The sequence below is a fragment of the Patiria miniata genome, unplaced genomic scaffold (assembly GCF_015706575.1).
Source record: "Patiria miniata isolate m_02_andy unplaced genomic scaffold, ASM1570657v1 HiC_scaffold_16, whole genome shotgun sequence".
Lineage (NCBI taxonomy): Eukaryota > Metazoa > Echinodermata > Asteroidea > Valvatida > Asterinidae > Patiria > Patiria miniata.
In genome coordinates this window covers 2,238,796-2,263,808 of record NW_024037054.1, presented here as the reverse complement: position 1 = coordinate 2,263,808, position 25,013 = coordinate 2,238,796, and the positions used below count along the sequence as shown (strand labels likewise).

General features: G+C 42.0%; 1 protein-coding gene across 1 annotated transcript; it reads left to right on the top strand.

Annotated features, from left to right (window-relative positions):
- The first annotated feature begins 3 nt into the window (after nt 1–3).
- On the top strand, nt 4–25,013 carry LOC119722654 (tubulin polyglutamylase complex subunit 1-like). Its single transcript, XM_038192885.1, has 9 exons — nt 4–127; nt 1,690–1,780; nt 3,689–3,819; nt 11,900–11,963; nt 13,039–13,154; nt 14,614–14,752; nt 16,109–16,166; nt 17,421–17,507; nt 24,255–25,013. The coding sequence occupies exons 1-9, from the start codon at nt 55–57 to the stop codon at nt 24,270–24,272; spliced, it is 777 nt and encodes a 258-aa protein (XP_038048813.1). The 5' UTR covers nt 4–54; the 3' UTR covers nt 24,273–25,013.

Here is a 25,013-nt window from a genome sequence, read left to right as displayed (position 1 = left end):
TCCCCATTAAAATTAAAGGGCGCCCTCTTTTGGGAAACACAAGTAATGTGAAAGATGTCTGACAACAAGAAGAAGGCAGACGACAGAATTGTTTCAGGAAACAATGAAAGTAAACGCGAATTTCTAGGTATGATTTATCTAATTCGACCTTGTCCTTTTGTTTTAATTATGTTTACATATAATTCAATGGATTTTTGTTTTCTTTGAAATAAAGGCTTTTCGGCCTACGTGTTTTTCAGTTGTGAACTTGTGTGTACAGAATCTAGATTGCGCTGAACCACAGCTGAACATCGCCAACAACATTACTAGGCTAGGCCTACTGTACTAGTTTGGTAATAGCGAAATATATATAAGTGGATTTTGTTCTCCTATCAAGTTACACGATCGTAACTACACGATCGCCGATTTTAGTAAACGATATTAAGCCGGCAGATCGCCCTCTTTGACGCTTATCATACGAGTTAGTCCAAGTAACTTGACCCAACTTTTTATCGCCTTTTTTAACATTTGGACTAGCTGGAGTTACCCAGCCCTGAGTTTTATCATTGGGTTGTCATTTAGGGCTGGAGCTAGTTTTTCACGTAACCGAGCAGCGTAGGCAGGTCCCAAAAAAAATTGCGACTGCAACTCACCCCAAACTTGCCTGGAATAACCATTACACAGGTCCTTGAACTTATTGAAGTAAAAAACGATCCACGATGAAGATTCAGCCTACAATTGCAGTGAAAAAAGGAGAAATAACCGCTAACCTGACAACCTTGCAGGCATGGCCAGGACCGCAATTGGTTTGTGCACAAAAAAAATTGTGTACAATGAATGGCGGTCGGTTACCAGGCTGTCAACTAGTCGTTTTTGCCGGCTGCGCTGGCTGTTGGCGCATGACGTCACGCGGAAGCGTAACACCCGATGACTGTTTCATGCACTAATATGAGGTTTACCACTCGCATCACAGCTGCGGTACTGGAACCGCAACCGAAAAAGGAGGAATAACCGCTAACCTGACAACCTTGCAGGCATGGCGAGGACTGCAATTGGTTTGTGGCTTTGTGCACAAAAAAAAATTGTGTACAATGAATGGCGGTCAATTACCATGCACAGCGCGCTGGTACTAGTCGTTTTTGCCGGCTGCGCTGGCTGTTGGCGCATGACGTCACGCGGAAGCGTAACACTCGATGACTGTTTCATGCACTATCGGTTGCCGTTCCAGTACCAAAGCTGTGATGCGAGTGGTAAACCTCATTTTAGTGCATGAAACAGTTGCTAGACTGCGTTGCTAGACACGAGCGCATATCGGAATGAACGCATGATGACATAGAAGCGCAACAGTTTTCGATTGATGGGCATGCTCAGCAACACGTGTTATTTTTACCTCGTAAACAAGATGCACAATTTTAACCTGAAAGTGCTTATAAATTATCATCACTTTTTTATTGGCATGTCTTTTTTATTGGAGGGGGACCTTTTTTGGTTTTTCCTTGTGTTTCAATAAACACTCTGTACCCACAAACAGAGGTAAAAGGGGAAAAACAGGATTCTGCAAGTTACTGGGAAAAATATCAGCTTTCCTGATATTTGTTGCATTATGCTGTGTTAATTAAGCAAATTACATGAGACCTTGCAAAAATAAACAGGTTTCAATATTTGAGACTCACAGCTTCCATGCATTTGAATTTTATGTTTTACATACAGAAAAAAGTGGAGTTGGAAACTGGATCCGAGATGCATTATCTAAGATTCTCTCCAATCGACCAGACGATGCTGTCGGATTCCTTGCACAATAGTGAGTAACCTCAGTGGTATACACGGTGTTGACTAGCCCAGGTTGGACTCCGCTGTGTACACGCAACGTAGTCCAGGGTATGAATCTCTCCTGCCATAGCGAAAAAAAATATAACACATTTTTTGCATATTTTTACCAGACGGAGGAAGCTGAAATTTCGCTTACATATTTCTTGTGTCCAGAATTGTGCATGCGCTGGGTTTAGAAAAGGCAAATATGTCCGCGGCCGGCGAGTTTACTGAAAATAAACCACAATCCCACGCTTTCGTTGAAAACATTTTCAGTACGAGCTCCCCGTGTAAAGATTACGCGTGCGCGTGCATGCACACCTAGCACGCTGCCGCCACGGCAGCAAGCGGCAGCAAACAGCACGCACGTGTACGTCTTCACGCGGGGAGTTCGTACTGAAATTGTTTTCAACGAATGCGTAGAACTTGCGGTTTATTTTCGGTAAACACGCCGCCCACGGACATATTTGCCTTTTCTAAACCCAGCGCAGGCACAATCCTGGACACAAGGAATATGTAAGCGAAATTTCAGCTTCCTCCGTCTGGTAAAAATATGAAAAAAATGTGTCATAATTTTTTTCGCTGTGGTGGTACAATTTATATCCTGGACGTCAGTCATAATGCAATGAAGAGGCTGTCCATTCTGGGCTAGGTGTTGACTAGAGGTGGCCCAGGTTCATATCCTACCCTACACAAGATAAGTCGTGCATGGTGAATGGTAGAACAGGTTGTGAATGAAGCCTTGCTGTTCTTGTATATTGTAGTGCCAGTTCATGAGGCCGAGTGAAAAAAGTTTCGCATCCGAGCTTTTTGAAAAAATGAAGGAAACATCCCTCCTATTTTTCCAAGATGGCGGATGGATTCTACCAATTTCTCAAGTTTTTTCTCAACTTGGCTACAATTTTGTTGGAAACAAGTAAAAAGACAATATATTGACCAAATGTGCAAACTATATTGCAAATGCATTCACTTAAACGTAGCGTCTATCATTTGTAATTTGTGCATTATGTTCGTTTCAAGCAACAAAAGTGTTCAAAATCTAAAAAAGGGTGCTGAACAACTAACTTGATGAAGTTTCAGTTCAGTGAATGCTGTGTATTCTTAGAAAACAATATTCTAGGATCTCGATTTCAAATCAAAAGTTGCTGGGTCATGTTTTGAATTGGGCCTGATTACATCGTCCGAGACACATTCTCACTTAGCTGATTGCAGCTACGTGCACTGAACCGACGAATTATAGCAACCAGGCACGCGTGTCAAAGCTTGCGCTTGCTTCGCCAAATAAAAAAACGAACTACTAATGGAAATTCCCAACGATGCATCTTTAAACGCATCGTTGGAAAGGCCTTCTTTCATTGATTTCTTCAAAATGACAGCTTGCCAGAAAGAATAATTTCACAGGGAGTTTAGTCCCATTACTATCTTTAAACCAAGTATGGTTTTCGACAATAATTACGTCAGTTACTTTTTGGATAGCTGCAAATGATGGACTCTACCTTTAAATGGGGGTGGTGCAGGAAAATGGAAGCGAGTGGGGACGAGAAACTGGTTATTTTTTTTACTTGGCCTTAAATTTCCTATGTCCAGCAATATTAATGTTACGTTTAACAAGTGTTGACTGCTTTGATGTGGGATATGATGTTATTAACACCCTAGGGGCGTGTAGCACCCTCTAGTAGTTGATGCTTTCAGTGACAGGACATAATTATGTAAGATGATAATCATTTGCGGAAAAAAATATCGGCAAACCTAACAATCAAATTTAAAAAAAAACACACAGACAAACCCAAAAGAGTAGATAAACCCCCTGTTGCGGTTGAAACAAACTTTATAAAATAAAAAGACTGAGACTTCTAATGTGAAGGACAAACATTTCTTGGTGCATTTTTTCCCCGTGCAGTTTCAGCACTCTTGGAGAGAAATCCAATCGATTGAACCGTGCCTACCACTACCTCACACTGAGTGACCACTATCAGCCAGCATTCGCAAATAATGTGTCCACAGCATATGAAATACTCAGCTCATCCTCTGGTAAGTCAACAGTACGTATAATTGCATCATGGTTTGAGAGGAAACAGTGAAATAGTTCATTATTATTCTTTAAATTAATCATCAATAATTAATTGATTTGCCATGTGATGGGCTTCTATAGCAGTGTTGTGAGTCCTGAGGTGTTGGATAATTTTCATTATTACATCTCATACATCGTAATGAATCAAATATGCTTCTTTCTTTGGTCAATGTTGCAGTGTGACAGGAACGTAAATGAAGCTACCAGCCCCGATAGTTTGCATATACTATCGCCCAACTGGTCACTAGTACCAGGGAAATAGTCCCTAATGATTAGCTCCCAGATTCCCAACTATGCTGCAGTTGTGATTGAAAGTGAGGGGAGGGGGGACTTGGAGGGGAGAAGGGGGAAATTACTGGTCACTCAGTGTTGGATGATTTTGACTACCTCCTCTTCCAATGTTGTAGTCGAGTCCACTACGTCCAAATCCTTCCAATCCGAGTCTGAGTCCGAGTCCTCAAAATCTGAAACCAAGTCCTCAAAGTTTTTACAAATTGCATATATACATGTAAACACATAAGTGTATATGAATGAGTGAACTTGCAGTGGAAATACATGTAGAGTGTGTCCCAGAAAAAAGTGGGCCCGGACAAATCAGCGGCCATAACTAAACAATAGTCAGTTGAGACTAAATTTTGTTTTTGTTTTTTTTCATGCTGTTGATATTGATCTGGTACATGGTACCCTGTGGAGACATGTGGACAATAGGGAACAAAAGATTGTATACGTCTCCACAGGGTTATCACAAAATAGATATATGGATTTTACTCAAAAACTAGGAATTTCCAAAGGTGTGTTGATCTGTCGCAAATTGAAGTATTTTATGTAGGGCTTATTAAGTCCAAATTTCAGCCCAGGAAATTGATTCTGGTTAAAATAGGAGCATTTTGAAAGTACACAAACTCGAAAACTTTAGTACACGAGAAAAAAAGAAATGTCTCCACAAGGATACAAATTTCAGTATGGGTGTTTATTGCCTGTGGAAAAAGAAACTGAATTGATTGAAAAGATTTAAGCCCATGACTTGAAACGTAAGAGCTCCATAATATCAAAATTGACACTGTTTGTGGCATTAGCGTGTGCTGGTAAATTAGTGGAGTGAGGGAGACCACGAACCTGCAAACAAAAAGAGACAGTGTCTTTATTTCATAACACATTTAACACATGTAAATATAAGACACAGTCTCTTCGTGTCAGTCTCTTCACCGTCACAGTCTCTTCTTGTCAGTCTCTTCACCGTCACAGTCTCTTCGTGTCAGTCTCTTCACCGTCACAGTCTCTTCGTGTCAGTCTCTTCACCGTCACAGTCTCTTCTTGTCAGTCTCCTCGCCGTCACAGTCTCTTTGTGTCAGTCTCTTCACCGTCACAGTCTCTTCGTGTCAGTCTCTTCACCGTCACAGTCTCTTCGTGTCAGTCGCTTCACCGTCACAGTCTCTTCTTGTCAGTCTCTTCACCGTCACAGTCTCTTCTTGTCACCCTCTTCACCGTCACAGTCTCTTCGTGTCAGTCTCTTCACCGTCACAGTCTCTTCTTGTAAGTCTCTTCACCGTCACAGTCTCTTCGTGTCAGTCTCTTCACCGTCACAGTCTCTTCGTGTCAGTCGCTTCACCGTCACAGTCTCTTCTTGTCAGCCTCTTCACCGTCACAGTCTCTTCGTGTCAGTCTCTTCACCGTCACAGTCTCTTCTTGTCAGTCTCTTCACCGTCACAGTCTCTTCGTGTCAGTCGCTTCACCGTCACAGTCTCTTCTTGTCAGTCTCTTCACCGTCACAGTCTCTTTGTGTCAGTCTCTTCACCGTCACAGTCTCTTCTTGTAAGTCTCTTCACCATCACAGTCTCTTCGTGTCAGTCTCTTCACCGTCACAGTCTCTTTGTGTCAGTCTCTTCACCGTCACAGTCTCTTCTTGTCAGTCTCTTCACCGTCACAGTCTCTTCTTGTCAGTCTCTTCACCGTCACAGTCTCTTTGTGTCAGTCTCTTCACCGTCACAGTCTCTTCTTGTCAGTCTCTTTACCGTCACAGTCTCTTCTTGTCAGTCTCTTCACCGTCACAGTCTCTTCGTGTCAGTCGCTTCACCGTCACAGTCTCTTCTTGTCAGTCTCTTCACCGTCACAGTCTCTTCTTGTCACCCTCTTCATCGTCACAGTCTCTTCGTGTCAGTCTCTTCACCGTCACAGTCTCTTCTTGTAAGTCTCTTCACCGTCACAGTCTCTTCGTGTCAGTCTCTTCACCGTCACAGTCTCTTCGTGTCAGTCGCTTCACCGTCACAGTCTCTTCTTGTCAGCCTCTTCACCGTCACAGTCTCTTCGTGTCAGTCTCTTCACCGTCACAGTCTCTTCTTGTCAGTCTCTTCACCGTCACAGTCTCTTCGTGTCAGTCTCTTCACCGTCACAGTCTCTTCTTGTCAGTCTCTTCACCGTCACAGTCTCTTTGTGTCAGTCTCTTCACCGTCACAGTCTCTTCTTGTCAGTCTCTTCACCGTCAGTCTCTTCGTGTCAGTCTCTTCACCGTCACAGTCTCTTCGTATCAGTCTCTTCACTGTCACAGTCTCTTCTTGTCAGTCTCTTCACCGTCACAGTCTCTTCGTGTCAGTCTCTTCACCGTCACAGTCTCTTCGTGTCAGTCTCTTCACCGTCACAGTCTCTTCTTGTCAGTCTCTTCACCGTCACAGTCTCTTCGTGTCAGTCTCTTCACCGTCACAGTCTCTTCGTGTCAGTCTCTTCACTGTCACAGTCTCTTCTTGTCAGTCTCTTCACCGTCACAGTCTCTTCTTGTAAGTCTCTTCACCGTCACAGTCTCTTCTTGTCACCCTCTTCACCGTCACAGTCTCTTCGTGTCAGTCTCTTCACCGTCACAGTCTCTTCTTGTAAGTCTCTTCACCGTCACAGTCTCTTCGTGTCAGTCTCTTCACCGTCACAGTCTCTTCGTGTCAGTCGCTTCACCGTCACAGTCTCTTCTTGTCAGCCTCTTCACCGTCACAGTCTCTTTGTGTCAGTCTCTTCACCGTCACAGTCTCTTCTTGTCAGTCTCTTCACCGTCACAGTCTCTTCGTGTCAGTCGCTTCACCGTCACAGTCTCTTCTTGTCAGTCTCTTCACCGTCACAGTCTCTTTGTGTCAGTCTCTTCACCGTCACAGTCTCTTCTTGTCAGTCTCTTCACCGTCACAGTCTCTTTGTGTCAGTCTCTTCACCGTCACAGTCTCTTCTTGTCAGTCTCTTCACCGTCACAGTCTGTTCTTGTCAGTCTCTTCACCGTCACAGTCTCTTTGTGTCAGTCTCTTCACCGTCACAGTCTCTTCTTGTCAGTCTCTTTACCGTCACAGTCTCTTCTTGTCAGTCTCTTCACCGTCACAGTCTCTTCGTGTCAGTCGCTTCACCGTCACAGTCTCTTCTTGTCAGTCTCTTCACCGTCACAGTCTCTTCTTGTAAGTCTCTTCACCGTCACAGTCTCTTCGTGTCAGTCTCTTCACCGTCACAGTCTCTTCGTGTCAGTCGCTTCACCGTCACAGTCTCTTCTTGTCAGCCTCTTCACCGTCACAGTCTCTTCGTGTCAGTCTCTTCACCGTCACAGTCTCTTCTTGTCAGTCTCTTCACCGTCACAGTCTCTTCGTGTCAGTCTCTTCACCGTCACAGTCTCTTCTTGTCAGTCTCTTCACCGTCACAGTCTCTTTGTGTCAGTCTCTTCACCGTCACAGTCTCTTCTTGTCAGTCTCTTCACCGTCACAGTCTCTTCGTGTCAGTCTCTTCACCGTCACAGTCTCTTCGTGTCAGTCTCTTCACTGTCACAGTCTCTTCTTGTCAGTCTCTTCACCGTCACAGTCTCTTCGTGTCAGTCTCTTCACCGTCACAGTCTCTTCGTGTCAGTCTCTTCACCGTCACAGTCTCTTCTTGTCAGTCTCTTCACCGTCACAGTCTCTTCGTGTCAGTCTCTTCACCGTCACAGTCTCTTCGTGTCAGTCTCTTCACTGTCACAGTCTCTTCTTGTCAGTCTCTTCACCGTCACAGTCTCTTCTTGTAAGTCTCTTCACCGTCACAGTCTCTTCGTGTCAGTCTCTTCACCGTCACAGTCTCTTCTTGTCAGTCTCTTCACCGTCACAGTCTCTTCTTGTCAGTCTCTTCACCGTCACAGTCTCTTCTTGTAAGTGTCTTCACCGTCACAGTCTCTTCGTGTCAGTCTCTTCACCGTCACAGTCTCTTCTTGTCAGTCTCTTCACCGTCACAGTCTCTTCTTGTCAGTCTCTTCACCATCACAGTCTCTTCTTGTAAGTCTCTTCACCGTCACAGTCTCTTCTTGTCAGTCTCTTCACCGTAAACAGTCTCTTCTTGTCAGTCTCTTCACCGTCACAGTCTCTTCTTGTAAGTCTCTTCACCGTCACAGTCTCTTCGTGTCAGTCTCTTCACCATCACAGTCTCTTCTTGTCAGTCTCTTCACCGTCACAGTCTCTTCTTGTCTGTCTCTTCACCGTCACAGTCTCTTCACCGTCACAGTCTCTTCACCGTCACAGTCTCTTCTTGTCTGTCTCTTCACCGTCACAGTCTCTTCTTGTCAGTCTCTTCACCGTCACAGTCTCTTCTTGTCAGTCTCTTCACCGTCACAGTCTCTTCGTGTCAGTCTCTTCACCGTCACAGTCTCTTCCAGTCAGTCTCTTCACCGACACAGTCTCTTCTTGTCAGTCTCTTCACCGACACAGTCTCTTCTTGTCAGTCTCTTCACCGTCACAGTCTCTTCGTGTCAGTCTCTTCACCGTCACAGTCTCTTCTTGTCAGTCTCTTCACCATCACAGTCTCTTCTTGTCAGTCTCTTCACCGTCACAGTCTCTTCTTGTCAGTCTCTTCACCGTCACAGTCTCTTCGTGTCAGTCTCTTCACCGTCACAGTCTCTTCGTGTCAGTCGCTTCACCGTCACAGTCTCTTCTTGTCAGTCTCTTCACCGTCACAGTCTCTTCTTGTCAGTCTCTTCACCGTCACAGTCTCTTCGTGTCAGTCGCTTCACCGTCACAGTCTCTTCTTGTCAGTCTCTTCACCGTCACAGTCTCTTCGTGTCAGTCTCTTCACTGTCACAGTCTCTTCTTGTCAGTCTCTTCACCGTCACAGACTCTTCTTGTCAGTCTCTTCACCGTCACAGTCTCTTCTTGTCAGTCTCTTCACCGTCACAGTCTCTTCGTGTCAGTCTCTTCACCGTCACAGTCTCTTCGTGTCAGTCTCTTCACCGTCACAGTCTCTTCTTGTCAGTCTCTTCACCGTCACAGTCTCTTCTTGTCAGTCTCTTCACCGTCACAGTCTCTTCGTGTCAGTCTCTTCACCGTCACAGTCTCTTCTTGTCAGTCTCTTCACCGTCACAGACTCTTCTTGTCAGTCTCTTCACCGTCACAGACTCTTCGTGTCAGTCTCTTCACCGTCACAGTCTCTTCGTGTCAGTCTCTTCACCGTCACAGTCTCTTCGTGTCAGTCTCTTCACCGTCGCAGTCTCTTCGTGTCAGTCTCTTCACCGACACAGTCTCTTCTTGTCAGTCTCTTCACCGTCACAGTCTCTTCTTGTCAGTCTCTTCACCGTCACAGTCTCTTCTTGTCAGTCTCTTCACCGTCACAGTCTCTTCTTGTCAGTCTCTTCACCGTCACAGTCTCTTCTTGTCAGTCTCTTCACCGTCACAGTCTCTTCTTGTCAGTCTCTTCACCGTCACAGTCTCTTCTTGTCAGTCTCTTCACCGTCACAGTCTCTTCTTTTCAGTCTCTTCACCGTCACAGTCTCTTCGTGTCAGTCTCTTCACCGTCACAGACTCTTCTTGTCAGTCTCTTCACCGTCACAGTCTCTTCGTGTCAGTCTCTTCACCGTCACAGTCTCTTCTTGTCAGTCTCTTCACCGTCACAGTCTCTTCGTGTCAGTCTCTTCACCGTCACAGTCTCTTCTTGTCAGTCTCTTCACCGTCGCAGTCTCTTCTTGTCAGTCTCTTCACCGTCACAGTCTCTTCGTGTCAGTCTCTTCACCGTCACAGTCTCTTCTTGTCAGTCTCTTCACCGTCACAGTCTCTTCGTGTCAGTCTCTTCACCGTCGCAGTCTCTTCGTGTCAGTCTCTTCACCGTCACAGACTCTTCTTGTCAGTCTCTTCACCGTCGCAGTCTCTTCGTGTCAGTCTCTTCACCGTCACAGTCTCTTCTTGTCAGTCTCTTCACCGTCGCAGTCTCTTCGTGTCAGTCTCTTCACCGTCACAGTCTCTTCTTGTCAGTCTCTTCACCGTCACAGTCTCTTCGTGTCAGTCTCTTCACCGTCACAGTCTCTTCTTGTCAGTCTCTTCACCGTCACAGACTCTTTGTGTCAGTCTCTTCACCGTCACAGTCTCTTCTTGTCAGTCTCTTCACCGTCACAGTCTCTTCGTGTCAGTCTCTTCACCGTCACAGTCTCTTCTTGTCAGTCTCTTCACCGTCGCAGTCTCTTCGTGTCAGTCTCTTCACCGTCACAGTCTCTTCTTGTCAGTCTCTTCACTGTCACAGTCTCTTCTTGTCAGTCTCTTCACCGTCACAGTCTCTTCTTGTAAGTCTCTTCACCGTCACAGTCTCTTCGTGTCAGTCTCTTCACCGTCACAGTCTCTTCTTGTAAGTCTCTTCACCGTCACAGTCTCTTTCTTCGTGTCAGTCTCTTCACCGTCACAGTCTCTTCGTGTCAGTCTCTTCACCGTCACAGTCTCTTCTTGTCAGTCTCTTCACCGTCGCAGTCTCTTCTTGTCAGTCTCTTCACCGTCACAGTCTCTTCTTGTCAGTCTCTTCACCGTCACAGTCTCTTCTTGTCAGTCTCTTCACCGTCACAGTCTCTTCTTGTCAGTCTCTTCACCGTCGCAGTCTCTTCGTGTCAGTCTCTTCACCGTCACAGTCTCTTCTTGTCAGTCTCTTCACCGTCACAGTCTCTTCTTGTCAGTCTCTTCACCGTCACAGTCTCTTCTTGTCAGTCTCTTCACCGTCACAGTCTCTTCTTGTCAGTCTCTTCACCGTCGCAGTCTCTTCGTGTCAGTCTCTTCACCGTCGCAGTCTCTTCTTGTCAGTCTCTTCACCGTCACAGTCTCTTCTTGTCAGTCTCTTCACCGTCACAGTCTCTTCGTGTCAGTCTCTTCACCGTCACAGACTCTTCTTGTCAGTCTCTTCACCGTCACAGTCTCTTCTTGTCAGTCTCTTCACCGTCACAGTCTCTTCTTGTCAGTCTCTTCACCGTCGCAGTCTCTTCTTGTCAGTCTCTTCACCGTCACAGTCTCTTCTTGTCAGTCTCTTCACCGTCACAGACTCTTCTTGTCAGTCTCTTCACCGTCACAGTCTCTTTGTGTCAGTCTCTTCACCGTCACAGTCTCTTCTTGTCAGTCTCTTCACCGTCACAGTCTCTTCGTGTCAGTCTCTTCACCGTCACAGTCTCTTTGTGTCAGTCTCTTCACCGTCACAGTCTCTTCTTGTCAGTCTCTTCACCGTCACAGTCTCTTCGTGTCAGTCTCTTCACCGTCACAGACTCTTCTTGTCAGTCTCTTCACCGTCACAGTCTCTTCGTGTCAGTCTCTTCACCGTCACAGTCTCTTCTTGTCAGTCTCTTCACCATCACAGTCTCTTCTTGTCAGTCTCTTCACCGTCGCAGTCTCTTCGTGTCAGTCTATTCACCGTCACAGTCTCTTCTTGTCAGTCTCTTCACCGTCACAGTCTCCTCTTGTCAGTCTCTTCATCGTCACAGTCTCTTCTTGTCAGCCTCTTCACCGTCACAGTCTCTTCGTGTCAGTCTCTTCACCGTCACAGTCTCTTCTTGTCAGTCTCTTCACCGTCACAGTCTCTTTGTGTCAGTCTCTTCACCGTCACAGTCTCTTCTTGTCAGTCTTTTCACCGTCACAGTCTCTTCTTTGTCGCTTGTGAAATGTGTTGGTTTGTGTACAGTGATCACGTGCCTGGATTGCTATTTCAACAAGACGTACTATAAAATTCATGAATTTGATTCAGCCCAAAAGCCAACTTCAATTAATTTGTATTAATTGATTTCATTTGGACTATGTTATTATTCCCTTGTTTGTGTGCCAGCAGGATCTAGAACACCAGCTGGACTGATGGGCAGTGCTTACAGAGACGTTCTCAATTTGATATGCAGGTAACAGCTTGGGTATATGTTAAATGATTAATACCTTCATCTACATTGGTCAATAGGGCTTTCTCATCACTGACCCAAGTGACCCAGCGTCGCCATTGTAATAGGCAAGGATAATATAGTGTTGCGCACAGTAGGTAGTAGTCTGAGTATCACTCGTTCTCCATGGCACCCTATCTCCGGTCAAACGTCTAATTTATCTAGGAATGCAACTTTATGCGACGCCTTTACTAGTTTGTGACGCCATTTCATTCCCAAATCAGGACTAAAACTGTGATTGGTCGATTCAGATGCAGTGTTTTTGAAATACAACAACGACCGAGCGCGCATATAGATCTTCAAAACCTAGTCCCGACCGTGATTTGCCAGTTCTATTATTGCCGGCATATCGCGTAACATATCGTTACAGAGCGCGTGACCGCAGACTTGTTTACTCAATTCTCAGCATGTCTAGGTTTTATTGATAGATATCCATGATGAGACCCGATATAGAAAGCACTCGCCGATTGGTCAAAATCTAGAGGTTAAGAGCCCCCCCCCCCCCCCCCACCCCCGAGGCTTTCAAATTGGTTGGGGTTTTTTTTTTGGGGGGGGGTCAATTTTTGTTTTTTAGTCCCATGATTTGACCGTAGTGATATGGATACATGGCAAATTTTTGAGTAGTATAATAGGGGTGTAAATGGCACCACCAATGTTAAAAAAAAAAAAAAATTAACAAAAACTATATTTTCTGAGACCAAAAATGTTGGGCAACATTTTTGAAAAAATTCAAACTTATAAAAACATTTAGAAAAAAAATTGTGAATCTGTGTAGGCTTTCGGTTCTTAGCATACTAATATTTGAAATAGTCCCCTTTTTTGCAAGTTTTAAAGCTAATTAAAACTGCAAAAATCTGCAATTTGAATTTTTTTTTAATGAGGGAGTCAAGAACAACTGTACTGACGTATTCAAACTAGACAGCAACTACTTTCTTCCAGTGCATTGATGTGATTTATAGGAACCATGGAAAATCATGGAAAAAGTTCATTACTACCCAAATTGATTTGTCATGGGCTTCTTTTCTCTCCATCTTGGTAGAAACATTCCAGCTACATTCTGTGAGCATTTGCTCAACAAGATTGGACCACGTGATGAGGAAGTCATATATCCTGACATTTTTCATTCTGGAGTTGTGGCGGCATTTGTACTCATTGGTAAGTTCATGTATGATACTCATTATTGTAGTACTCGAGTACTCAGTACTCACACTCAAGTACAACTCCAGTAGTTGAGTATGCGTTCTCAAATATCGTACTCGTACTTGAATTCATGGTAGTCGTACTCGAGAAGCAAAGTGCTGGAACAGCACTTGACTTTTTGGTATACTCCATCATCAAAGCACTTGTACTCAATTAAAAGGATTCGTGGGGGGGGGAATCAAGAAATTTAGTTTTGGCTTTCAAGAAGTCTTGCTCAAAAGTAGTCTATTACATCCATGTTTTCAGTTCACTTGAGTACCCCATTAGTCGTACTCGGAGGTCTAAGTACTCGTACTTTTACTCGGACTGGGGCATCTGTACTCTTCTCTAGGGTCAAAGTACTCAGATGCGAGTGGTACTTGGCAGTACTTTGTACTCTGATAAAAGTACTCGATTACATGTACAACACCGATTGACACTAGTCACTAGTCTCGGTCCAAGACTGCATTTGAATTTTCTTCCCCCAACATAGCCAGCCCTGTTCCATGGCCATCGTGGTCAAGCCCCAGCAGTGGTAGAAGGTGCTATCAACAAAAAGAATCAAATCCAGCCTTTGGAACTTTGGCACTCTGACAACCCATGAAATTTTGAGCAAATCTTAGTCACGCTATATTCAAGCTAATTTGCATACTGCGTGGTTTGCTGCATGAAGGCAACAAAAATCTGAATCCTATCTGTCATAAACCCTTAAATTTATACAGGATGAGTCCAAAAAAGCAGAACCCAAACCAAAAAAGTTATATTTCATATTTAAAAAAATATGTACATGTAGCACCAAACATAATGACTGGAAAGCCAATTTCTACAATAAGCTACTTTCAGATGAAAAAATTACTGAAACTGCTCAATCCGTTGAAAGTCACTAAAACCTCGGCTTTCGTCCAAAAATGCGATTTCAAGAATCGTCGTCACAATTGTCTTCAAACATCACCAGTGATAAAACCTCAGTTTAAAGGTAGAAAATGTTCAACAAAGCCCTTTTGAAGGCCCGTCTTTTACAAAAAGTGGATTTTTTAAAATCATATTGTTTGCCTAACCAGGGTTGTTAATAAAGCTATTGTGTACTACAGTTGTTGACAGTTGTTGAAACAAGTATTCTGTGTCATTTTCTTTGTGTTCCAAACAGTCTGAATACACAATAAACTGCTCTTTTTTATTTTTGGACGAAACAGGTTTTAGGGTCATTGCATTTAAATGGTGATATTCTTTCAACGGATTGAGCAATTTTAGTAATTTTTTTCATCTAAAAGTAGCTTATATACAATTGGCTTTCCAGTAATTATTATGTTTGGTGCTACATATTTTGTATAAATATGAAATATATTTGTAGGGGTTTGTGTTCTGCTTTTTTGACTCGTCCCATAGGTAAAAGATGGTCACAAACTGAGTGTTTTATTTTTCTCTCACATTAAAGATTATTTGAAACAGACTGAGGAATTATTTCAGCTGTTGACGACCCATCAGAGCAAGGGTGTAGTTGATCATGAACTGGCCACCACCATGCTACAGGAACTACAAGATGCACTGTCCGTCAAGACAACTGATCCTATCTCGTAAGTTGAACCTGATTTCTGAACAGTAAGACGGACTGTGCATTGACATGTTTACATGTTTGACACAATAATTTGCATCATGCACTGGGTGAGATAACAGCATGGAGCTGATGCAATGGGTTAACGCAGTACGTGCATTCCATACATGAACAAGGGTGCTTTTTGACCTGTATCAAGAGCCACTTGGGCAAGTTTAATCAAGAACTATAGTTAACCATAGTTTGACTAACTCTGATAGAATGCATGCTAGTCGACGATGGTTGTACCGCGGTTGGTCGCGCCACGATATACACATAGCTGGTTATCAATAGCAATTTTTCATAGCATAGTGCAAAGGGAACCAGCTGTCAGCAAAAATGGTGGCAAACGAAAACTGTGAGTGCTAAATCTCATTTTCATTGCATATTTTTTCCATATTAGTTTACGAATCTGTCACTTTTGTCACTATTGTTATATATGGAGATTATGTACTTAAGGTGTTCTAAATACACAATCACTATTATTTGTGTAAATAAACAGAAACGTCCAAATGGGTTGACTGCAATTTTCTTATGGTCGTTAATGACAATAGTTCGACTACAGTCGTTTGCACGTCAACTTTAGTGCGCATGCGCTAGGTACGTCACGAACCACCACCTGGTTAACCATTAGTCCTTGATAGAACTTACCCTTGGATGGGACACCGTGTGCATGGACTGGTTTGAACACGTATTGCTTTAAGTACGTATAACGTATTTTATTTTGAATGTTCAAAGAGCCATAGCGTCTTCGTGTGAGTCTCAGGCGCTGTCTGCAATACAGTCTCTCCTCCAGGCCAGATGGTCTCCAAAGGCTGTCTATTTGACTGTCACTCATGTAGTTTATTCATGAAGTAACTGCACAGCTAGTTGCTGTCGACCCTAATGAATATCCGACCCAAATTTAAATGAAATTCACATAATTTTACTGTATGTACCTATGCAATACACGTAAGCCATTGACCAATCTGAAGTTGATCAACTGCAGCTATGCTAATCGATTCTAGCAACTGTGTCTGCCGCGCGCGTGTGGAACTCTAGCGCGCGTTCAACTTGCGCTTCACGCATGGCACTGCATGCTGATTGGCTCATCGTCATTTGTTTGCAGTACATTGAAGTTTGTACTTATTGTAATGTTGCTGCTAAAAAAAAGAAATTAGGGGAAACTTTTCAGATTGTTGGCAGAACCCCTAATTTCCCTTTGAAAGTACTACCACTGACGACATAACTCCAGCCTGTACGTTATGGAATTTGGACACCGTTTTTGTCAGCTTAGTGTGGGCCTGTTTATGGATCAGGATTCTTTTAGTACTGAATGATTTTATTTTTTTATTGACAGAATTTTGACTGCAGGATCAAAGCTTACCAATGAAGTGATAACCGACTCCTTATTAGAGGTAACTAATTTTCACAATCTCTTTTTCGAGCATATTGGAATCTCTTATATTTTTGCACAAACGAAAACTCAGAAAGTAATTCTTTTGAGGTGCTTTGTATGTCAAGCCTAGCTTGCAATTGGCACATTTGAAATCACTTTGTCAAGTTTAAAAAAATGTTCAAAATTAAATAAAAGAAACAAGCAAGTAAACTCTTTGGACAACCTTTCCTTGCCCTATGGCAACACTCATTGCTCACAGCATTATATTAGTACAGATTAGGCCAAACTATGGTTTCTGTTGCAACTTTAATTTTGAAGTGAAACTATTTGCAACTTGTATCCAGATTTGTGAATGAAAAAACACAACAGTCAAGTTGAAATCACGTAAGTGGCTTGTGCATATACCAAAAAGAATGACTATCGGGGATGTCATAACATAAACGTGTGAAAATGAATAGGACTACTGCAAACTGCTTACTGAACGGATTTACCCGAAATGTACCAATGTAAAAAATTAATGCTGCCTGAAGTTGCAAACTTAAAAGGTAGAGTCCATCATTTGTAATTTGTGCATTATGTTCAGTAGAGGCAACAAAAGTGCTCAAGATCTGAAGATGGGTGCCGAACAAGTTCAGTGAATGCTGTATATTCCGAGAAAATAATATTCTAGGATCTCAATTTCAAATCAAAAGTTGCTGAGTCATGTTTTGAATTGGGCCTGAATTCAGCGTCCGAGACACATTCTCACTGAGCCGATTGCAGCTACGTGATGTCGCGCACTGAACCGACGAATTATAGCAACCGCGCGCGTGTGCGCGTCATGTCAACGCTTGCGCGCGCTTCGCCGAACTAAAAGCGAACAAGTAACAGAAAGTTCCAAGAATGCGTCTTTAGACGCATCATTGGAAATGGCTTTCTTTCATTGTTTTTTTTTTTCAAAAAGACAACTTCCAGAAAGAATCATTTCACAGGGAGATTAGTCCCATTACTATCTTTCAACCAAGTATGCTTTTCAACAATAATTACATCAGTTACTTTTTGGACAGCTGCAAATGATGGACAGTAGCTTTAACATGTTCTTCTTCAGAGGCTAAAAATGTTTGAAAAACTTGGGACAAGTAAAAAAACAAACATGTACTTGACTTGATGTCAACTCACAAGAGCGCCCTCTCTTGACTGAGAAGAAATTGAACAAGTTTTGAACAAGCTTTGAACAAGTTTAAGGAAGGCAGGATCACAAGTTTTGTTCTCTTTCTTATCTCAAATGACTCAGATGTTATTGGCCAGTCAGAATGAACGCAGACGGACGATGACAAAAGATGAATTTGTGCACATTGCTTTCAACATATATCTCAAGGAGGTAAGAACTACAATTGTCGCATTATTTTTGAAAAACTTGTGACAAGATCAAGCATTGTATGGCAATGCTTGCATTTAAAGGTCAGAAGATCTAGCCCCAACGATTTGTAGTCCCCCTCCCCCTAACCACCCCTCCCCTTCTACTTCCTCACCTCTCCCCCCCCCCCCCCCCCACTTCCCGACCCACTGCCCCCCCCCCCCCCCCAGCAAAAGTTCTTATTATTATGAGCAGGTATTGAGGAGTTTTTCCCCCATTTTACATCTTGAAAATGTGATTTCTGCCTTCATTTTTCAAGTATTTCACATCTCTTTAGACCTCCATTTATCATTTATCTCCCATTGGTCATGTTGGTCATATTTTAATATTGCAAATGTTACCCCAAAGGAGGGAATATGACACACTGAATACAGCAGTTTCTCATTTTTATTTCTTACTTTTCATTTGGAAGTGCTGTTATGTTTCCCCTGAAAGTTTTACGAACCGTCCCTTTTCATAAGTGCAGTAATAACTGGATTTAGCAGTAGCTATCGTTATAACAGTTGACTGTTTGGTTCCCTGACCTGACAATATTCAACATGTTCACCGTCACGATCTTTGGCTCTTGGAACCAGACTATCATCCAAATGGTTTTTGGACTTCTTTTTCCGTTTTTAATAAAGTCCTCCAAAGCCATGGATCACTTAGGAAAAAAAATGAAGCTTACTTCAATAAACCAATCGAGTGTCCAAAGTGCTCTGGTTGGAAGGGCAGTTATAAATGTTAAATACAGCATATGTGATTCACAATGGTGGTTTTGCAATGCTGTAACGATAGCAGTTGAAAATTACGTTACGGCTGCCGTAACGATAGCCAATACGCTTCATAAAATATCTCAGCTGGTTTTTGGGGTGGGGGATCACAATACATGTAGTTCCTTTCTGAATAAACTTTAACAATAAGTTTAATATCTCAGAGGACTGAAAGTTCATCAATGCATATGTAATTATGTAGAAAGAATGTTGCGATACAACAATGTAAATGGTACAGTTTACTTTGTTTTAATAATAATGCATGTTAGCATCGGTAATGTTGTTCTTCCATTAGTAATGTGTATTCAGCCACTGTATACATGGATTACAACGATACCAACCAGAACTTCAGAAATATTCAACTGAATTATATCTTTCTAAAAATGGCTGCATTGGTTTTTTTAAAAACCTCAGTGGACCTTTCAGTTAGAAACAAGCTTATGGCACTGACGGATTAAATAATAAGAATAAAAACTCTCTGTCTTATTGTCAAAGTGGTGTGTTGTTGTTACATCCCTAATCCGAGACAAGTTTTACAAATGGTTGTAAATGCAGTTTACCACTAAAAATCTTATTTGAATGACAGGGTTCTGAGGAAAATAAAACACTTGAGAATTAGGTTAGGCATCAATCATAAACTATGATGAATAGGGTGTACTTCTAAGAAATTCTCAATGGTGGAATGCAGGGATTGGCTTCATTTCATGCATTGCTGCTCATCTGTGTCATCAGAGACCTGGACTGTTTGTACCTTGCCCTTGTCGTGCAACTTAAGGTACCATGCAACAAAACACTCTTTGTCCATTGCATATCAGAAAAGTTCCCACAACCGCCCACAACCACCCACGGTGCACTTCAACAATATGGTGCTCACAAGTCACAATACAGACAGCCCACTCACGATTTGGAATGAAGTGGTTTAATTTCCGGCATTATGTTGGTAGCTTTGTGCTTTAGCAAGCAAAGTGGCGCACAACCACTCACCACCCCCCCCCCCCCCCAAATTGTGTGAGGCCCTGGATTACAAATATCAATAAATCTGGCAATCGAAAAGAGGTTGTCAAACTTTGGGGGGGGGGGGTAATTCATTTTTTTAGTCCCACAATTTGACCTTGGTGATATATGTATGTGGCCTATTTTCGAGTAGTAAAATAGGGGTGTAAGTGGCACCACTAACGTGAAAATAGTCCGTGAAAAAAAAAAAACAATTCTGTGGCCAAAAATTTTGGGCAAGATTTTTGAAAAAAATTTAACCTTTAAACAATTTGAAAAAAAGTGTGGAAACCTCCCCCCCCCCCCCCCAGCCAAATCCTGGGTGTGCCACTGGTCGTATGACTTTGTACACTTTGTGAGTCCAATAAAAGGGAACTACTTCAGTGATTGCTCCCATGCAATACCCTCAGTGGGATGGGAACTGTACCGTGTCTTATATTTCCCCCAGGTCTGTGAATATAGTTGTTCATTGCTGACTTTACAAGTTGAAACTTTTCAAAGACAACTGTCCCTGAGGTAGATAATGCTAGATATAGGCCCTCCAAATAGTGGACTAGGAACCAAACTAAAAATATGGTGACTTTGTACTCACAGTGGCTAGGCTAGTGCTGACAAGCCTGATACTGTCGACACAATGTTTACTCTGGTAAATTGAGTTGTATAGGGTGGCATTAATCATGGTGAGGATTCGAATCACTTCATTTGTCATTGCTGAGATAAACTGATGACTCTAGATTTGGCAGTGTGTTGAATAATAAAATGATAATAGAGAATATTTCAGTTAAATGGTTCTTACATGCCTTAGAAATTTCGAGAAACATATAGAACATATTCCCCTTTCCAACACGAATATAACAGTCATTTCCATAACGTTTGATCAAAAAAAAAACGATAGCTTGTTTTTATAAAATTGTACAAAAACACATATTCTGACTAAAAATAAAATGAACAGTGAGAAATAAACAATTGCTCCAAATTGTTCCCTACTGTATTAAGCTGATATCTAAATCATATTAGGTAAGCCTGGCATTTCCTTACAATGTATTTCCTTCCAAATCGGTCTCAGAAACTGCATCAAGAGAACAAAAGTGTGGATTGAAAAAAAAGAGCTAAACTATCTTCTTGCTCCGTCCTCATTTAATCTCCAGGACTCTTTTTCCCCATACTAGGTTTTCAGACCAATCCAACACACTGGATTGACATGACTCTCTAGCATTTCAATCCAATACCAAAGAGTGAAATGCCAGTTTACCAAGATAAGAATAGTATTAAAGTCAGGTAGTTTACAGGACTCCCCACCTCTACTTTTACCATTTCCAATGTTGTAGAACTCGAGTCTAAGCCTCGAACTCGAGTCTTTCTCGAGTTGCAATTTGGGTGACTCAGACTTGACTTGAGTCACATCGGCAAAAGACTCGGACTCGACAATCATGACGCTGACTTGACGAACCCTACCTCACCACTCTCCACATCGGTTTCCCATGGGGTCCATGGGACATCCCCATGGGACATTTTTGTAAGGGATAAGCTCCAGGCAATTTCCTGGAGCTAAACTAATACCAGTGGAGGTGGTCCAGTGTGTATCAGCTGTAACACAGCATTTGACCTGTTCCAATCTTTACATACATGTGGTCTACCCGGTACCTTGCCCTTTGGTTTATCGGTATCATGTCCTTGCGTTGCACTTTATACCTTGTACCCACAACTTGGGAAGTAATTCAGTGATAACCCATAGAGCCACCCTCTTTGAACAGTACATAGCTAACACTGAATATGTCACATGGATGATTTCAGATAATTCTGTCATTGAATTGGAGGACAAAGTAGGTTTCTGCTGTGGCCTTTGCCAAACAGTAACCAATGGATTGGTTTGAGTGCTTGGAATTTATCTTCACTTGGGTGAACAATACAAAGCTAACATTGCGTGCCTCGTGAATGATATCAGACAAGTCTCTCATTCAGTTTTAGGAAGTAGGTTTGCACTGTGACCTTTGCCAAACAGCAACCAATGGATTTGGTTTTGGTTTTCAGTGCTTGGAATTATCATCATTTTGTAAGATATTTGCCAATTTGGTTTTGAAGTGAATTGATCAAAGTCAGATGATTTTAGGTAACTGGTGAAGCAGTGCTTCACGATATAGTTTGAGATGTGTTTTAGTTTGGAGGCAAGGCGCATTGCAGCCTTGTGTAGGAAACTGGGATTGTTTTCTACCCCCGTCAACTGTATATTTGAACTGTCAGAGGTAAAATAGCTGGCTGTTAATCCTAGAAACACTTGCCTATGTAGCTAGCATATCCATATAAGTTTCCACTCATGCAAAGATGCTCTGGCCATGCAAATTCAGTGAAAGGTGCATACGTGGAGAATCATTTGCTTTTTTTACAATGTATGTATTATGAGAAAACAAAGAAGGGTCTCATAACTGGATTCCGTTGTTAACGCATGTAAAAAAATTTAAAAAAAATATAAACCTGCCCGCAGGCACATTTGCTAAAACCACATTTGATTCTGAATGATACCATTCAGGTAGGATAATTTTACAGCGTATTTGATATCAGTCCTAGGTTTCACTTTGGGAAAGGTTTCTGTCATTAAATTAGTAGGTACTTTTCCGGGTAATCGCAAACTATTCGACGTGGCTTTGAACAGTCCCAGCCAGTGAGTCCTGCTTTATGAAGGCTGGAAATGTGATGCGATCAAGCTACATGAGTCGTTTGTCGACCCTGGTCAAAAAAAAATTTATTACAGATTTCGAAAGAGCACAATCTCAGCATTACTGCTGTGAAAACTGCATGCTGATACCATCTTTAGTTCAAAAATAATGTAAGTCGGAACACCAAGAGATGTGATGAAGTGATGTGATGAAGTGGCCCTATTTTGGCCTGTATCTCCACATAAAAATTCCCGACAAGCTTGATTTTCCGATTAGCTTGATCGCATCACAAATTCTTAACTGTTGAAAACAGTCACTTGATTGATTTTTCACTGAAGGACCACTTGGCAGAGAACATGTCTGTTTGCATGGGAGGGTTATGCTCACAAGGCACATGGAGATTTCTGATCTTGTGGCACTTTTTAAAGCAACTGTTGCCTCTAATGTAAGTTTGCTCTTTGCTGGGCTGACTGCTAAAGTCTCTGTGAAATGAACAGAAGCTACATTTGCAGAGAGTCATATGTTTAGCAATGCCGCCCCGAAGGGCTCAGGCTTCTTCGTGGGGTTATAGAAAATGAGGCTTAGAAAATGAGTCCATTGCGCCTGCTGCATACACACATACATCTTTTGCAATTTATAATATAACTGGGATAACTTGTCTTGCAATTTTTGGAAATGAACTTTGTGAGAAGGTATAGGTTGCTGAATGTTGTTGGTTTTGAAGCTACATGGAAAAAGGTCAAGATCATTTGGGTGAGAATAATTTTAATGAAACTTAAAAAAAAATTCTCGCCAGCAACACGAAATGCTTTTTTGCAAGATAAGTTATGTTTACAAATTAACAGACTATGATTTCTCTTCTACAAAATGGACTAATGGGGGATTTCAAAGCTTCAGTATAAACGTTTGTACAACTTGTGCCCTATTCATTGATTATCCAAACATGGAGATATCAGCAAAGCTTGTAACAGATTCCAATATGCCAACATGTTCACAGTTTTCACACCCAAAAAGTGCATGAGCTCAGCTTCCCAGCATGAACTACAGGGACCAAACAAATACACCTTCCCAATAGCCACTGGAGGCATTTACATGTATGCCTTTGACTTTGGACTTCCTGTACTTTGTAAAGCGACTTGCTTCAGTGATCACCTCCATACAGCGCACCCTCAGTGCACAATACCTTCCCGCACGCACCCCTGTCTGTCAGGGTTCCTGGGCATAATTGGTCATTGTTGACAATCATAGCTATACTTAAACTTTTCGAGGAATTCTCGTTAAATATAACCTCTGTTTAATAATGAACCAGGGACCACTGGTCCCAACCCAAACTACCTCCTGGGGAGTCTTTCAATTGGAAGGGGTGGGATAAGCCTGATATTGTTGACATTGTGCATATCCTGACAAGTTTAGGATATAAAACGAAAGTGGTAAATGGTGGTAGATGTCCGATTCGTGCAGCTGTCATTTCAGCAATGGACGTTCAGTTTTATTTTTCGAACCGTGTGTTTAAGAAGGGGAAAATGAAATGAATTGAATATATGCTCCAATTTCTGTAACAGTATGAAACTGTGGAACTCAGTAACTTTCACTAGATGGGAAACAATCATAATTTCCTGACCTTCACTTCAAAAGGAACCCTAAACCTGCTCCGAAAATGTTCTTGAAATTTATGGCAACAAGTTTGTACATATTGAATTCAAGCTCACCAGGACACGTTAAATTTCCTCATGCTAACTGATCTTTTGTGCAACCAGCATGGGATTGATGTCACAGTTCTGTCCTAACGAAGAGTACATTACTAAAGAGTGAAAATTCACTCCATTGGTTTCATGGTTGTTACTTTGCAGGTAATGAATGCAGGAAACAAAATCATAAAAATGAAGTGAGAATGGCTACACATTGTACTCTCTAAATGTAAAATAGTGAGAAACCACTCTAAAAGAGTTGGCTGCCATATATGGTTCCTTAAAGGAATGGAAGTTTCACTCTTTTATAGGTTTTTTCCCTTCAAAATTGGCCATAGTAAAAAGGTATTCTTAAAGAGTGTAACTTCACTTTAAGAGAGAAACTTCCACTCTGTTAAATAGCATATGACAGAAAAACTCTTCATAGTGTTTTTTCTTCACTCGCTTACATTAGGAAAGTACCTTTTTGCCCCCTTTAGGAAATATAAGGCAGCACATTTAGTGTAGTTGTATGAACAATGCACTATTAGTGCAAATATAACCATATGACTACCATTACCTCCTCAATAACACAATGCCATTGTGTCACCCTTTTTTGTTCTCTTTTTACTTTCTGTGATTTAGGTCAAACCAGTGAAATGAGCATCTTACGCAAGATGACCGTGGACTCATTACTACATCAAAAATGATGGACCCTTAGTAGAGGAGCTGAAGACGATAAAACCTAATAAAGTTCTGTTTGCGACTAAAATGGTTCGCCAATTTTTGTGCCCTTATTTTGTTACAGTTGTATTTTTTTAGTTTTCTGGAATCCATTTGGTATGTTTTGCAAGATTTTCAAAACCCCCTGAAAAATCAAGTCTCGATATAAATAACCTTGAAAATAATTATGTGCCCTGCCAAAAATAGATTTATTTATTTGTTATTTATTACAAACCATGCCCGTCATGAATGACCATGGGACACACAGATATTTATTCCAGAGTTCCTTAATAGTCATCAACAGGAAAGATATGCAGGGAATGAAAGATATGCAGTGCAATTTATATTGTCACTTATCAGAAGTCATTGAATGATATGTGTCAATGGTGAGCATGCAAAGTCCTCGTTGATGAGGCAAACAGAAGATGAACTATCAGTTTCCTCAATTGTGTATAAACCTGTTGATATTTTGTGTACTTTAATTATGCAAAACAACCAATTCTTGATTCAAGCTGTCAGAATATTTGATCATGTCTTTGTAAGCAAAAAAAATCAACCAATGTATTTATAGTATTGTATGATCTATTTTGCAGTTCAGTGTGTATTTTTGTATGGAGAAATCCAAATGAGTTACATGTAAATAAAACTTGTGCAAGCACTATCTAAAACGTCTCTCAAAAA